The 14,923-nt window shown below is 58.1% G+C and overlaps 1 protein-coding gene across 1 annotated transcript in view; it reads left to right on the forward strand.

Annotated features, from left to right (window-relative positions):
- Nucleotides 1-213: 213 nt before the first annotated feature.
- Nucleotides 214-14,923, forward strand: part of PIP5K1C (phosphatidylinositol-4-phosphate 5-kinase type 1 gamma) — a 50,763-nt gene continuing 36,053 nt past the window's right edge. The window contains 1 exon segment of the mRNA XM_053447809.1: nucleotides 214-417. Coding sequence (XP_053303784.1) covers nucleotides 324-417 — 94 coding nt within the window. The 5' untranslated portion in view covers nucleotides 214-323.

Raw genomic sequence — 14,923 nt, forward strand, 5'->3', positions numbered from 1 at the left:
TGTGACAGTTCCAGCCACAGGATCAGACGACGCGCACGGCGCCGTCCTTCCACCCCCTGGGCGCGTGGGGGCGCTCGAGACGCGGGGATGCACGCAGGCCCCTCCCCGCCCGGTCCCCCCCCACGCCCCAGTCCCGGCCGGCGGCGCGCGCGCGCTGCGCGCTGGCGCACGCTGGCCCCGCCCCCCGGGCCCGCCCCCCCCTCCCCGGGCCCGGCCCCCTCCCTCCGCCCTCCAGCCGGCGGCGGTTGTTGTTCCGCGGCGGCGGCCGCAGCTCGGGTGCAGCCTCCGGCCGCCAGCCGTCCGGCCGGTCCGCGCGCGCGGCCATGGAGCTAGAGGTGCCGGACGAGGCGGAGAGCGCCGAGGCGGGGGCCGTGACCTCGGAGGCGGCCTGGGCTGCGGAGAGCGGGGCGGCGGCAGGTAACGGTGCCGGACCTCCCTCCCTCCCCGCGCCCCGAGTGGGCCCGCCCGGCCTCCCCCCGCCGCGGCCCAGTGGAGCAGCCCGAGCGCCTGAGGGGCGCCGGGACCCGCCGCGGGGAGGCCGGAACGTTCCACTCGCGGGCGCCCGCTGGGGGGGGGATGGGACTCCCCGCGCGGGGGGCTCGCGGGGGCGCCGCCCTTCCTGGGGGTACCGGGGGCGCGTGCGGTGCCCGGAGCTGGGAGGCCGAGGGGCGAGCAGCCCCCCTTCGGAGGCGCGTGGGGGGGTGGTGAGTCCACGCGGTGGGTGGGCGCGCTGCCTCCGGCCTGGGGCGCCTGGAGACGGCGTCCCACCCGGTCTTGTCGGCGGGGGGCTGCTTTCCGTGTGTGGGACGGTGGAGCATCCCCCATTCTGGGGTGGGGCCATGCTTCCGAGGTGGGCATGGCAGGGGAGGTGATACCGTCCCAGGTGTGCCCCCCCTTCCGAGACAGACTGCTGGGGCCGCCCACTTGCTGGGGTCAGCTCCTGGGATCACCCCTGTGGGCACGTCTTCTGGGTGGTGAAGGGCAGAAGCTGCCAGGGTGGGTGGGTGGGGGGGTCTCTGAGGCCATCTGGGCCAGCCTCCTGACTGTCTCATCTGTCTCCGTGGGAGTCACCGGACCCGGTTTCTAGCGCACTGGCCATTCATTGCCTTTCTGGGCCTCAGTTTACCTCCTTATGACAGGAGGGGACTGAGGACATGACATCTGGGGGTGACTTCAGAGTCAGGGCTCTCTCTGCAGGCAGGTGGAGGAGAAAGAGTTGCCCCCCCAGCCTTTTCCCTGGACACTGGAGGGCGACTGTTGGCATGTGGGGGCCCTGATCCTCCCTCGCCCTCCAGAACAGCAGGTGTGTGGGGCCAGGTGGCCTGGCCCAACCCCGTGGGCTCTTGGCGAGCCCGCCATACCCTGGGCAGAGCAGGGCTGCTGCCCGGAGGAATGGCCCCTTCTCCTCTGAGCTTCCTTCTGGGTCACATTCTCCAGCTTCCAGACAGAAGTTTCCGGATCTGCAGGATCGGCTGCTCTCCTCAGGCAGCCCTCGCTAGCGGAGGCCCTGCAGACACCCACACGGGCATCCGTCCTCCTTCTCCCCCAGGCCTCCTGAAGCTTCCTTGGCAGGCGGGATATGCTGTGCGGCTGGGGGGTGGGGGGGGGGTTGGGCGAAATATTTGGAGAGAGAGTGACAGGGCTAGCGGTGAGCTTCCCCCCTGGGCTCTGGAAGCCTCCCGCCACTTCTGTCCCTGCTGCCATCTGGAAGTGCTCCGTCGATGACCCGCTTCCTTCGGCCATCCGGTTGCCTCGCCCTTGTTCTTGGCCGGGCATTCGTGCCCCGGCCTTGCTAGCCTTAGACATGGTTCGGGGACCCAGACACACTCTGTTTCATCAGACCCCTGACCTCCACCATCAGCCCTCGTCAGAGGTTAGAGACAAAACAGCCCAAGACTCAGTGAGGATGAGGAAGCCACAGAGCAAACATTTGTTTTGTTAAGGGCTCAGATGGGGGCAGATAAGGTCCCAGGCACCTGGGGTTGCTGGTTCTAAGCACTGGGTGTGCGCGACCCGGAAGATAAGGGTCCAGCCCCGGCAGTCTGTCACCAAGATCCACAGAAATCTGACTCCCCCAGCAAATCATTTATTTCACTCAGTTTAAAATTAAGAGCTGCTGCTTCCTTTCCAAACTCATTTCTCTGATGTAAATCCTAACTGTGGGTGATAACCGTCCAGGCTTTTCTTCCTGCTCATAGAAATGTAGAAATCCATAAACACGTCTGCTTCTTCGTCGCCAAGATGGTTCCATGCCCCACTAGGGGTTCTCCGCCTTGGCATTATTAGTGTTTTGGGCTGGAAGATTCTTTGTGTTGGAGGCAGTGTCCTGGGCCCTGGAGGGGACTGAGCGGCATCCCTGGCTCCGCCCATTCAGTGCCAGGAGCACCGCCCCTGAGTTGTGATGACCGTAAATGTCCCCAGACCTCTCCCGTGTTCCCTGGAGACATGGCCACCCTAGGTGACAACCGTTGACCTCACTCTATGTTATCCCATAACTTGGCTGGCTTTTTATCCATAGGAATCTGAATTTCCCACCCCGGCTGTTGGTATCAGTTACTTTCTTCAGAGGGAGAGAATATGGGGCCATGGTTAACAGGGGGAGAAGCCCAGTCAAACCGCCTGGCTTCCACTCAGTTGCTGCGTGACCTTGAAGGGCAAATGCCTTGACTTTTCGGAGCCTCAGTAGCCCCATCTGTGAAATGGAGTGATGTGTGTGCCTGCTGGGGCTGGCCGTGAGCCTCGCCTGAGTTAGCGTGAGGCAGCATGTGAGACTGCTTGGGGAACCTTTGGGACAGCCCGTTACTGGTTCAGCCAGCCTCCTGCTGAGGACCATTCTGGCTGCTTCTGGAGTCCACCATTTCCTGTAAACATCCTTGAACTTGGCCCCTAACTGTGGCGCTTGAACTCCTGGCGGTTGAAGTCTCTGCTTTGGAGTGCCTGGGCCGTGGCGAGCAGCTTGAAAATTGTTCTCTGATGCCCACTGGCTTTCCAGAAAGGTCTGGCAGGGGCCGAGAGAGGCCCTTACCCCAGTGTTGCCAACTCCAAATGTTACCAGCCTCCTTGGTTTTGGCCAGTCTGATGGAGGTGAAATGATAAACACTATGTGTTTAGAATCTGGTTATGTAAATGGTCTGGTCCAGAGAGGGCTGGATGGGGTCCTCTGCCGGCTTTTGGGGGCTTGGATGCGTCCACAGTGTCGACTCTTGGGACCTGTGACCTGCCTGGGGGTTTTGGCCTGAGCCGAGGTGTGGTTTTCTGAGCCATTTCCCTCCCATTCTTCCTGCTTCCATGATATCACAGAACAGTTGGCTTCCCTCCCAGCAGCAACCCCCCGGCCCCCTCCCACATCTAATCTGGTGGCAGATTATGCTGGTTTTGTCTTCAGAGTGGACCCAGAGTCTGCCTACTTCTTCCTTCTTCTCTGTCCCACCTGGTCTAGTCCCGTCATCCATCGCTGGTCTGGTATCCCGTCTCTTCCATGCTCCCAGCAGCTCATTCCAGAAAACTGACTTAGGTCCCACTCTCCTCTGCCAGTAGCCCTCCAGGACACCCACCTTCCTGGGGTAAAAACCCAAGTCCTCCACGAGGCCCGTGAGGCCCTGCATGACCTCCCTCTTTCCCCCTTGCCCACTCTGCTCCAGCCGCACGGGCCCCTTCGCTATTCCTCCTACACACCAGGCCTGGTCCTGCCCCAGGGCCTTTGCACATGTGCCCTCATCCTTCATATCTATGTTGTTTGCTTCCTTAGCTCTTTGTCCAGTTTCTGCTCAACTATTTCCTTCCTAGTGACGTCTCCCCCAACACTGGCAGGAGGACCGAAGGAGAGAAAGGAAGACGGCGCACCCTGCGCGAATGTTGGGCGCACAGGGCTGGGGTGGGGCCTGTCAGCAGAGGCCTCTTCTGTAGTTGTGGGCCAATGGTCTCTCACCCCCTTGTTGCCCATCAGCTGCATCCCTTGGAGGCGGAAATCTCCCAGCTGGAATTCTGTCCTGGATACTGCTTGGTGGAGGGACACTTTGGACCTCTGATGGTTCAGTCCCTTCTGCGGAGAGGCCTTGGAGCTCAGCCACCCAGTTCTCATCCCAGGTGCGCCCTTTGCTAGCCAGGGGGACACGCCGCTTCAGTGTCTCCACCTGTGAGATGGGTGTGATGAGCGTGGACAGACCTGTAAGCTCCGAAGTGCCCCTGGCAGGTAGCCAGCTCCGTGTGGACACAGGGAGCCTCCCTCCTCGGACAGATGGGTGAGCTCCAGGAGGCCACACGTGGGCTGCTGCTTCCGCACAGATCCTGGCACCACCGAGGGTCTGCTGTCGGACTCTGTTTGCACGAGGACGTGTGGGTGCCTCTTCCTTTGTCCTCAGACAGTGCTCATTCAGCACTGATTGGGCACCAGCTAGAGGCCAGCGGGGCTCTAGGTGCAGTGACGGGTGGCTCCCTCGAGGCTGTCTTGGAGAACAAGTAGACAGACAGGATCTGGGTCAGCAGCCCGGCAGCTGGGGCCAAGGCCCATCTAGCCCGTTTTCTTATCAATAACATTTTATTCACGGGGCGCCTGGGTGGCTCAGTGGGTTAAGCCTCTGCCTTGGGCTCAGGTCATGATCTCAGGGTCCTGGGATTGAGCCCTGCATTGGGCTCCCTGCTCAGCGGAGAGCCAGCCTGCTTCTCCCTCTCTCTCTGCCTGCCTCTCTGCCTACTTGTGATCTCTGTCAAATAAATAAATAAAATCTTAAAAAAAAATTTTATTCGCACACAGCCACACCCGCAGATTCACAGACTTGTCTGTGAGCACTTTTGCTTATGGACCTTATGGCTGGCAGAGTCAGAAATACTCATGGTCTCATGCTTTATGGGAAATGTTTGCCTTTGCCTGGATGAGAGTGTGCTGGTCGGTGGCGAGCACTTAGTGGGGAAAGAAATCAGTGTCGTGGTGTTGCCAGGGGGAAGTGACCTCGGGAGGAAAGCAGCACGGGTCCAGTGTTCTGGTAGAGGATTTGCCTGTGCAAAGGCCCTGAGGTAGGAACGAGTTTGATTCATTTGATCCATGGAAACAAAGTCTGTGTTTTGGGGGCCCTGAAACAGATAGGGCCAGTCATGGGAGGCTGTGGCAGGTGGGTGGTGTGGCCCAGCACTCTGGCCAGTCGATGGGGAAGAAGTGTTCTGGGGCAGGCAGGTGAGCTGTGCTGAGCCAGGCTGGGGGCCTGGATGGAGGCTGGGGGGGTGGGTTGAGGGGGTTGGGGGAGCTGAGGAACCCAGGAGGGATTGGCCTGTGCCCTGGAGCTGGTTGGCGGGGGGCGATGGGGAGGGCCCCGGAAGGAGCATGTTCCAGTGGGCTCATGCTGATGTGGGAGGGGCAGGCAGGGTCTTGACCTCAGTCTTGACCCAGGGCTGACCCTGCCATCACCTTGGATGCTGTGCCTCTGAGCAGATGAACTCCCTGCTCCCCATCTCAGCCCATCTCAAGGTGAGGATGGCAGGGTCTCAAGGATTCCGGGGACAGGAGCAGGAGGAGGCCCACAGCCCTGGGGTCATGCTCACTGGATGACAGCTATGTGATGGCAGCATTTATAGTGGGGGAGGCCCAGGCCCCGGGGGGTCTTGGGCTCCCAGGTCTTCCTGCTCGCACCACCGGCTGTCGTGACTGAGCCACATGTCACCCCTCGTGACGGGGCTGGTTGAGACCCCGCTGGGGATCGCCTGCTGCCATCCGCTGGGCTGTGGGGCCAGAAGCAGCAGGCCGCCCACGTGTGGGGATTACTGCCGTGGGGGATTAGCCACGGGGCCCTGCCCCCACTCCTCCACCAGGCCACCCTGGAGGGCGTGGAGTTCAGCCTAGGGGCCCCACGTGCTTAAGGCAGTGTGACGGCTTTTGGGGGACCTAGTTGCTGGCTTCGGTTGGAAAAAGGAACTCCTGACATTTGTCACAGTTGTTTTCTGTCTCGTGCGTGCACCACACATGTGTTTCTTGGCCTTTGTTCTGGTTGCCTGGGGTTGCTGTTGAAGGTTTGAGAAGTGGGGTGTGGTTCGGACATTCGTGTGCGAAGGACACCCCGAGGTGGGCTTGGGCTGGTCCCCTTCTCATTGCTGGATGATTCACATCCTAGAGTTCCCCTTCTTTTCTGGGAACTGGTTAGTTGTATCTCTCCCATATTCAACCGGGCTCTTCAGTCTTTTTCTTATTGATTTGTGGAAGCTCTTTACATATCGTGAAAAGCTTTTGTTTTTGTTTTTCACTTATGACACAGCATGAGCAGTCTTTTCCCATCGGGGATGGATGTATTCATGTGGTCAAATTTATCAGTCTCTCCTTTTATGGTGTCTCAGTTTGGTGTCACGGATGGAGAAGGGTTCCCTGTTCTGAGGTTATAATTTTTCTAGTACTTTTGTAGTTTCACTTAAAAAAAAAAAAGGCCTTTAAAGTCTTGCTATATTTGGAATTTGTCCTCACACAAGGTGTTAAGAGAGTTTACTGTTCCACGTTTTTCCAGGTGGCTCAGGGTTATCCCAGCTCCTCTTTCTGGATAATCTGCTTTCCTCCCTGATTTGAGATGCCCGGTTATCACATACCAGCTGGCTGCATGCGGCTGGTCTATTTCTGGACTTTCTGTTCTGTCCCCCTCAGCTGACTGGCTCTTGCAGCAGGCAGGTCTGTAACTACGAGTAATAACATGTTTCCTTTGAGAAAGCAACAATCAGACCTGCGGTCGGGAGGAAGGGAAGGTTTCTCTCTCGCCCCCTCTGTCTCTAGGAGCAGAGAACCGTCATTCCAGGTGGTTTTCTGGGTTCATACCTACCTTTTCTTTTTAACATCTCATTTTCAAACATGTCAAGGCCGTAGAAAAGATGCAGTCATACAGCAGCATGAGGCCCCACCAGCTGCTGACGCTTCACGGGGTTCTCTTACCTTTTTACTGAGGGCATGTTATCGCGTGTGCGTGTGTGTGCGCGCGTGTGTGTGTGAGTGTGAGTGAGAGAGATGCCGCGGGTCATCAGCTGCGGACGTAAGGCCCCCCTGTCCTCACCCATCCATGTAGCCAGTTCCCATCCTTCCGGCACTTCTGTCCGGTGATGTGGCCGCGAACACGGAGTTCGCGGATGCTGAAGCCGGGCTCCTGCGGGAACCCAGGGTTAAGTCCCTGTGAACCTCTGGTCATGACATTTTCAACATGGAACCTTGTGTCGTGTGTGTGTGTGTGTGTGTGTGTGTGTTTCTGTTTAGTAAACTGCGTATTGTTGATTCACTGGCACTGAGCTCATGGCGGGTGGACGCTTGTCTAAGGCACGTCACACACGGTCTTCTGGGCGACCACTGCAGTGCTGGGCGCTAAATAGCAAAAATCCACCAGCAGAAAGCACAAAAAATTATTTATTTATTTATTTTTGAGATTTTTTTTTTTTTTTTTTTTTGTTTGTTTGTTTGTTTGACAGATCACAAGTAGGTGGGGGCGGGGGGGAAGCGGGCTCCCTGCTGAGCAGAGAGCCTAATGCGGGGCTCTATCCCAGGACCTCCAAATCATGACCTGAGCTGAAGCCAGATGCTTAACCCACTGAGCCACCCGGGAGCCCCAAAAGCACAAAAATTTAAAACATGCCCCTTAGTAGGCCGTGCAGAGGGCCCTCGTGTGTGGTACAGGAGGTGAAACCCAAAGGCAGAGCAGCGTCGGCCAGACATCCAGGTGTGAGGTGACAGAATCTTCACTCCCCTGCGTGTGTCTATGGGGGAGTGCAAGGCTCACGCGTATCGATTTGGGGTGGCACGTGGCCAGTGGGTGAATTTGCGGGTGCTGGATCTGTGAAGAAGGAGCAACTCTGTATCCTGTCAGCAAGGGTATCCTCTTCGCTGAGTGTGAGGGTCAAGTTTAAGAAGTTTAGCCCTGGGGCGCCTGGGTGGCTCAGTGGGTTAGAGCCTCTGCTTTCGGCTCAGGTCATGATCCCAGGGTCCTGGGATCGAGTCCCACATCGGGCTCTCTGCTCAGCAGGGAGCCTGCTTCTCCATCTCTCTCTGCCTGCCTCTCTGCCTACTTGTGTTCTCTGTCTGTCAAATAAATAAATAAAATCTTAAAAAAAAAAAAAAAAGTTTAGCTCTGATCCGGCCCACGGGCAGGATTCACGTTTTATCGGTTAATCCAAAATCGTCCTGTTCCCTTGCTAGGATTCAGTCCAGGGTCACCCTCCAACATGCAGGCCGCTGGTCTCCCAGGGCCCCGATTAGACAAGACCTCCTCCCAGGCTGCTGTGCTCCCAGCTGCCTGCCCCTGCCCCATACCCTGAGCCCTTCTGCCTTCTGCCTTCCCGAGCCCCCGGGAGCGAGCCTCGGCCCTGCTCCACTCCCTGCAGCGCCGGCCCTCGGCCTGCCCTTTTGGGAAGCCACCTGATGCCCTCAAGCTTCAGGCCCTGGACTTCGGTGGGAGGCCTGTGCCTGGCCCAGACGTGTGCATAACCGTGTTTGTGGCAAGGGTGGTCAAAGTTCTGAAATCTTCATTCCCTTTTTCTTGAATGCTGTGGCTTTGGAAAACTGTCCGCTGGCCTAAGGGCCGAGTTCTGGATTAATGGCCACCCCTCCCCCCATCCTTTGCAAGGCTTCCTGTTTACCCCTCTGGAAATGCACTTGCTTTGTGCAGCGAGACTGTGGTGGGGGAGCAGGACAGATCTCAGTATGGGGGAAGAAGGGTGGGATGCTGGTCAGGGCTCTGCCCCCCTGAGACTGCCCCCTGCCTCCAGCCTCGGCACCAGCCACACCAAATCCTTTCTTTGCTGTTCCTTAAAACCATCCCATCCTGTTCCCACAGGACCTCTGCCTGTGTTCTCTCCCCCTTAGAAGACCCTCACCTTGCCCTTCCCCCACTGGCCAACGTTTGCTCAGGGTCCGTCCATGTGGTAGTGCGTGTGGGTGCCTCGGTCCCCTTATGGCCTAGTGGTGTTCGGTAACACGGATGGCACGTGTTTTGTGTATCCATTCATCTGCTGATGGACGCTGGGTTGTTTCCACGTTTTGTCTATTGTGGATAGTGTGGCCATGAACGCACATGGGCAGGTTTTTGTGTGGACGGATGTTGTCGTGGACGTGCTGGGTCATGTGGAAACTCTAAGTTTAACCGTTTCAAGAACCGCCAGACTTTTCTGCAGCGGTCGCCTGCTTTCCATTCCCACCAGCTGTGCGTGAGGTCTCTGGCCCCCTCCGTCCTAGACACTGCGTGTGCCTCTGTGTTTGACTCTAGCTGTCCAGGAGGGCGTCAAGTGCTCTCACTCCGGTTTTGATCTGTGTTTCCCTGACGATCAGTGATGTGGAGCTCCTCGTGGGCTTGTTGGCTGTTTGTACATCTTCTGTGGAGACGTGTCTGTTCTGACCCTTTGCTCATTTTTCATTTGGGCCATTTTTCTTTTCATTGAATTGTAAGTGTTCTTTATGTATTCTAGATACTTTTCCCTTCCCAGATCTCTGATTTGCAAATATTCTGTCCCATGCTGTAGGTCGTCTCTTCATTTCCTTGGTGGTGTCCTTTGAAGTGCAAACATTTTTTTTTTTTAAAGATTTTTATTTATTTGACAGATCACAAGTAGGCACAGAGGCAGGCAGAGAGAGAGAGGAGGAGGAGGCAGGCTCCCTGCTGAGCAGAGAGCCCGATGTGAGGCTCGATCCCAGGACCCTGGGATCATGACCTGAGCCGAAGGCAGAGGCTTTAACCACTGAGCCACCCAGGCGCCCCAAACATTTTTTAAAAATATATTTTATTTAGTTTTTTTTTCTTTAATAGAGTACCATTTAGTAGGTTGGTATCTTTTTTTTTGGTAATATATTTTTTTAAGATTTTATTTATTTATTTGGCAGAGAGTGAAATCACAAGTAGGCAGAAAGGCAGGGAGAGGGGGAAGCAGGCTCCCCGCCGAGCAGAGATCCCGATACGGGGCTCGATCCCAGATCCCTGGGATCATGAGCTGAGCCGAAGGCAGAGGCTTTAACCCACTGAGCCACCCAGGCGCCCCTGTTTAGTTATTTTTAAAACAGGCGCCATGCCCAACGTGGGACTTGAATTCATGACCCTGAGATCAAGAGTCACGGCTCCACCCGCTGAGCCGGCCGGGCGCCCCAAAGTACAAATGTTTCGAATTTTGAGGAAGTCTGGCTATTTTCCCTCAGTGGCTTGTGCTTCACTTGTCACGTGCAAGAAACCATGGCCCTGCCCCGCGCCACAGACTTCACCCTTCTCTCTCCTGAGAGCTTCAGGGCTGCGTCTCTTGCCCCGGTTTAGATTCTGCTGGGTTCTGAGCCACTTCTGCATGTGGAGTCCGGCTTCATCCTCCGTGCATGGGACCCCAGCTGTGCCCGCGCCACTGGCTCAGGCCATCCTTTCCCCGGAGGGTGGTCTCGGCATCCCCGCGGAAATCTGTGGACTGTGACATGCACGCTGACTTCTGGGTTCTCACGGACGTATTGGGGACCAGTTCCTGATGTCTCTGTCTGGCTTTATGCAGGACCCCACCATTCAGTGACTGCGGCTTCGCGGTCGGTTTGTTTGTTTTTTTTTTTTTTTTTTTTTTTTTTTTTTAAAGATTTTATTTATTTATTTGACAGAGAGAGATCACAAGTAGACGGAGAGGCAGGCAGAGAGAGAGAGAGGGAAGCAGGCTTCCCGCTGAGCAGAGAGCCCGATGTGGGACTCGATCCCAGGACCCTGAGATCATGACCTGAGCCGAAGGCAGCGGCCCAACCCACTGAGCCACCCAGGCGCCCCGCGGTCGGTTTTAAAACAGGGAAACGTGAGGGGCGCCCGGGGGGCTCAGTCAGTTCCGTGTCTGACTCGGTTTTGGCTTGGCTTGGCTCTCGGTCCCCGTGGGCTTAGCTCACAGCCACCGTGTTCCTTTAAGCCCCGTATAATATTCCGCCGTGCATGGGCTGGTCACTCATTCTGCTTGCCCGTCAGCTCGTTATCGTGCGCTGTCTGCCCAGCCTGGAGGGAAGCCCATCTCCAGTGGAGCCCAGAAGGAGCACAGGAAGAGGCCAGCGCTGGGTGGGTGAGGGTCCCTACCCCGTCCCGGTCTCCCGAGCCATGTGGGTGGCACAGATACTCATTCAGGAACCGGATCGGACTCCAGCCCCGGCCTGGCCTCCAGTCGGAGCACCGGCCAAGGTGGATCCCAGGCTTGCCTCCAGGAAGCCCCCAGTCTGGGAAGGGCTGGAGACAGACCCTCGTCGTAACCAGCTACACGTGGGTCCTTGCGGTGACAATGGCAGCAAGGCCTGTCCCATTCCTGTCCTCATCTCTCCTTACTCTGCTCCAAGCCCATGGGCCTCTGTACTGATTCCCCAACTCTGCAGGCATGGTCCTGCCCCAGGGCCTTTGCACTTGCTCTTCCTTCTGCCTGGGAGGCTCTGCTGGCTCTAGTATGGCGGGTCTTTCCCCATCTCCTTCCCTCCATGTGCTTGGGGCTCAGGTGGGAGCCTGATTGCCCGGAATCACATTCATCCAGTCCCACTGTTGCCTGGATAAGCTCAGGCCAGTGACCTGGCTGGCATCTTGGAGCCCCAGCTTCCACTTCTGTTAAACGTAGGCAGCTATAGTGCCAACCTCACGTGGCCGTAGGGAGGGTTTGATGAACCACAGGGGGACCAGATTGGGCTGACCTCTTCATTACCGTGTCCACGTCCCTAGTACTTCCTAGCCGGTTGCTGGAGCTGACAGGAGCATCCCATTTGGTGGCTCAGTGCTCAGAGACACAAAGCAGGCTGTGCCCAGAGGTGCCTGCTCCCCCATTTGCCGCCTGAGCCGAGCCCTTAGTGCCCTGGGCCCAGACCTTGTGATGCCCAGCATCAGCACCGGGGAAAAGGGAGCAGGTGCTGGTGGCCTGGCACCGTGCTGGGCACAGGCCTGCCTAAGCCATAGCAGGGAAGCAAGTTGTGACTCCTGCGTCAGGAGGCGCCTGGCCTCTAAGAGAGCAGCCACTGCAGGACCAAAGGAATAAAGAGAAGACTTGAACCGACCCGGGGTAGGAGTTACCACAGGGATGGAGATTGGCTCAGGGAGCCAGCTTCAGCCAGGCGTGTAGGGAGGGTCTGTCCGAGGAGGACACTTTTGATCGGACCTGAATGCTGAGATGGGGAAGAGCACCCCAACCAGAGAAGTGTGTGCAAAGGCCCTGGGGCAGGGCTGTGCCTGGTGCATGTGAGAAACAGTGAGGAAGCCATGTGGCAGGAGTGCAGTAAGGGGAGGAAAGGTGGAGGGGAGGGCAAGGAGGGCTTCCGTGTAGACATCCCCCAACCCACTGTCCTCATTTGTACTCAGGAGCCATGGGGGAACCCCAAGTTTGTCAGGTAGTAATTGCTCTGAAACAAATTACCCCAAAATGCAGTGGCTTTAGACACATTTAGTATCTCACAGCATCTGTGTGTCTGGAAGCCGGGGGTGGCCGAGCTGGAGGGCTCCGGTGCAGGATCTCCAATCATGGCGTCTCTGTGTCTGGAACCGGGGGGCTCTGGTGTGGGGTCTCTGATCATGGTGTCTGTGTGTCCAGAGCCAGGGGTGGCCAAGCTGGAGGGCTCCTGTGCAGGGTCTCTGATCACAGTGTCTCTGTGTCCGGAGCCGGGGGTGGCCGAGCTGGAGGGCTCTGGTGCGGGGTCTCCAATCATGGTGTCTGTGTGTCTGGAGCTGGGGGGCTCTAGTGCAGGGTCTCAGCTCACGGCATCTGTGTGTCTGGAGCCAGGGGTGGCCGAGCTAGGGGGCTCCAGAATGGGGTCTCCGATCATGGCATCTGTGTGTCCGGAGCCGAGGGTGGCCCAGCTGGAGGGCTCCAGCACGGGGTCTCCAATCAGGTTGCAGACAAGCCTCCTGCCTCATCTGAAGGCTCGATCGGGGCTGGAGGAGCCGCTCCTGAGCTGCTCCCTCGTGTTACAGGTGGCAGGTGGCCTTGGTTTCCCAGGCTACTTACCTGTCTTCAGAGCAGTGTGGCCACTTGTCCCCTGGTGCACAGTCCAAGAACAAGGGGATGCGGCAGTGTCTGACCCGTGTTGGGACTCACACGCTCTCGCTTCTGCCATACCCTGTTGTTGACACCCACGGCTGCTATAGAAGCACATGGATGCCAGGGGCCCGGGCCCACTGGAGCCCATCCTGGAGGCTGCTCCCCCCCCACCACGGGCAGCTCACTTGGCTTCAGAGCCTCCCTCTCTCAGCTGCAGAGCGGGGCCGGCATGCCCTCTCCCTGCAGGCACGAGCCAGAGCTCGAGTTGAGCTGTCAGTACATGCCTGATGCAGAGGGACCCTCGAGGTGCGGGGGCTCCTGTGGTAATCCCGGAGCCTGGCGGGCACCGGGGGCCTGATTCTAACTTGGCTTGGGTCCACATCCTGGCCCTGCCCCGCCCAGCCTCCGTGTAAAACAGATCTGGTCCCCTAGGATTCTGGAAGCCTAGACCCACCGTTCTGGGGAGACTGACCCACGCTGGGAAGTTATTGCCAGGTCAGAAGAATGCCCAGGTCCCCACCGTCCGCCTAGAGCCCGCCCAGCAGACACCTGCACAGGTGACAAGACCCAGGCCGAGGGGCTTCTATCTGAGCAGCCCTGGCTTGCCTCACTGACTCCTGGCATTTTAGAATTCAAGTGCAGTGTTGCAGCCCAGCCCTGGCTTCCGGGGAGTAAAAATATATCTGGGGAGAAAACTGGGCCAAGAAACCTCACACGTTGGTCCTGAGACAGCGCGTGCTCTACTGTCGGGCACCTGCTGGGGGCGGGGCTCGCTCCAGGGGCGCTCCTGCCCTCCGTGCTCACATCTGCTCGTCCACAGGCCCCGCCTCCGGTGGGGGTCTGCAGTGGCATGTCCAGGTCGGCTGCCCTGTGTCCCCTTGAGGAGCCCCGCCCCCATGCCTGGGCAGGGTGCCACCGGCTCCAGGGATGGGTGGGGACCCAGGCCTCAGGCTCCTGACCTGCAGGCCCTGCCTGGGGACTTGACGGGATAGGCAGGTGCCCGCCTGGGAGGACAGCAGCACGGACAGGTGCAGGACGGTCCTCAGGGCCCCAGGCGCAGCCAGACTTGAAGCTCACCACGCGTCTTAGGTCAGGGCTCGCAGGCTTTCTGCAAAGGGCCAGATGGTCTCGCTTCTAAGGGTTCGGTTCTGTCGTCCTTGTGCAGAAGCTGCTGTAGATATTCCCACGTGAGTGGGCGTGGCTGCGTGTCAATAAAACTTTATTTATAAAACAGATGGTGGGTTTGGTCTGCAGGGCACAGTTTGCTGGCCTGAGTTATCTTAACAGATATCCCTCCCGCTCTCTCAAATAAAATCTGAGCCTGGGGGGCTCAGTCAGTTAAGTGTCTGCCTTGGACTCAGGCCCTGCTCTCAGCTCCTGGGATGAACTCCCTGCGGCATCCGGCTCTGCTCTGTGGGGATCCTGCTTCTCTCTCTCCCTCTTCCTTTGCCTCTCCCCCTGCTCATGCTCTCTCGCTCTTACTCTCTGTAAATCTTTGTCTCAAATGAACACATAAAATCTTAAAAAAACAGTTCTCTCCACACACACCTTTGTTCTTCCAGCAGGGCGGGGCCGCCGTCCCAACAGAAAACAGTGTAACCCGCCTCCTCTGAGCCTCAGCCTCCCCTCTGAGAAAAGTGATGGGAGACGTTGCCCAGGACAGGCCTGGTGGGAAGCTCATGGCCTTGCTGGGCCCCCAGCCCCTCATCAGGCGTCCAGCTCAGGGAGCACGTGAGAGCTCTGTTCCCCCCGCTCTCCCCTGAGGCTCCCAGCGGTGCTTGCCCTCCGCCTCCTCCTCGAAGCCCTCCAGGGTTTCTTACTCTGCGGTGCACACTGAGGTTGGCTTTGTGCAAGGGAGCCGGTATGGGAGTCACTGAGGGAGACGGGTTGTGGGGGGAGTGGCCCGTCCTCCGGAGCTCTCGGAGTCTCGGTGACACTGGACAGAGTGACGGCTGCTGCCACCGGTTGG

This window comes from Lutra lutra, chromosome 1 (genome assembly GCF_902655055.1).
Source record: "Lutra lutra chromosome 1, mLutLut1.2, whole genome shotgun sequence".
NCBI classification, from domain to species: Eukaryota; Metazoa; Chordata; class Mammalia; order Carnivora; family Mustelidae; genus Lutra; species Lutra lutra.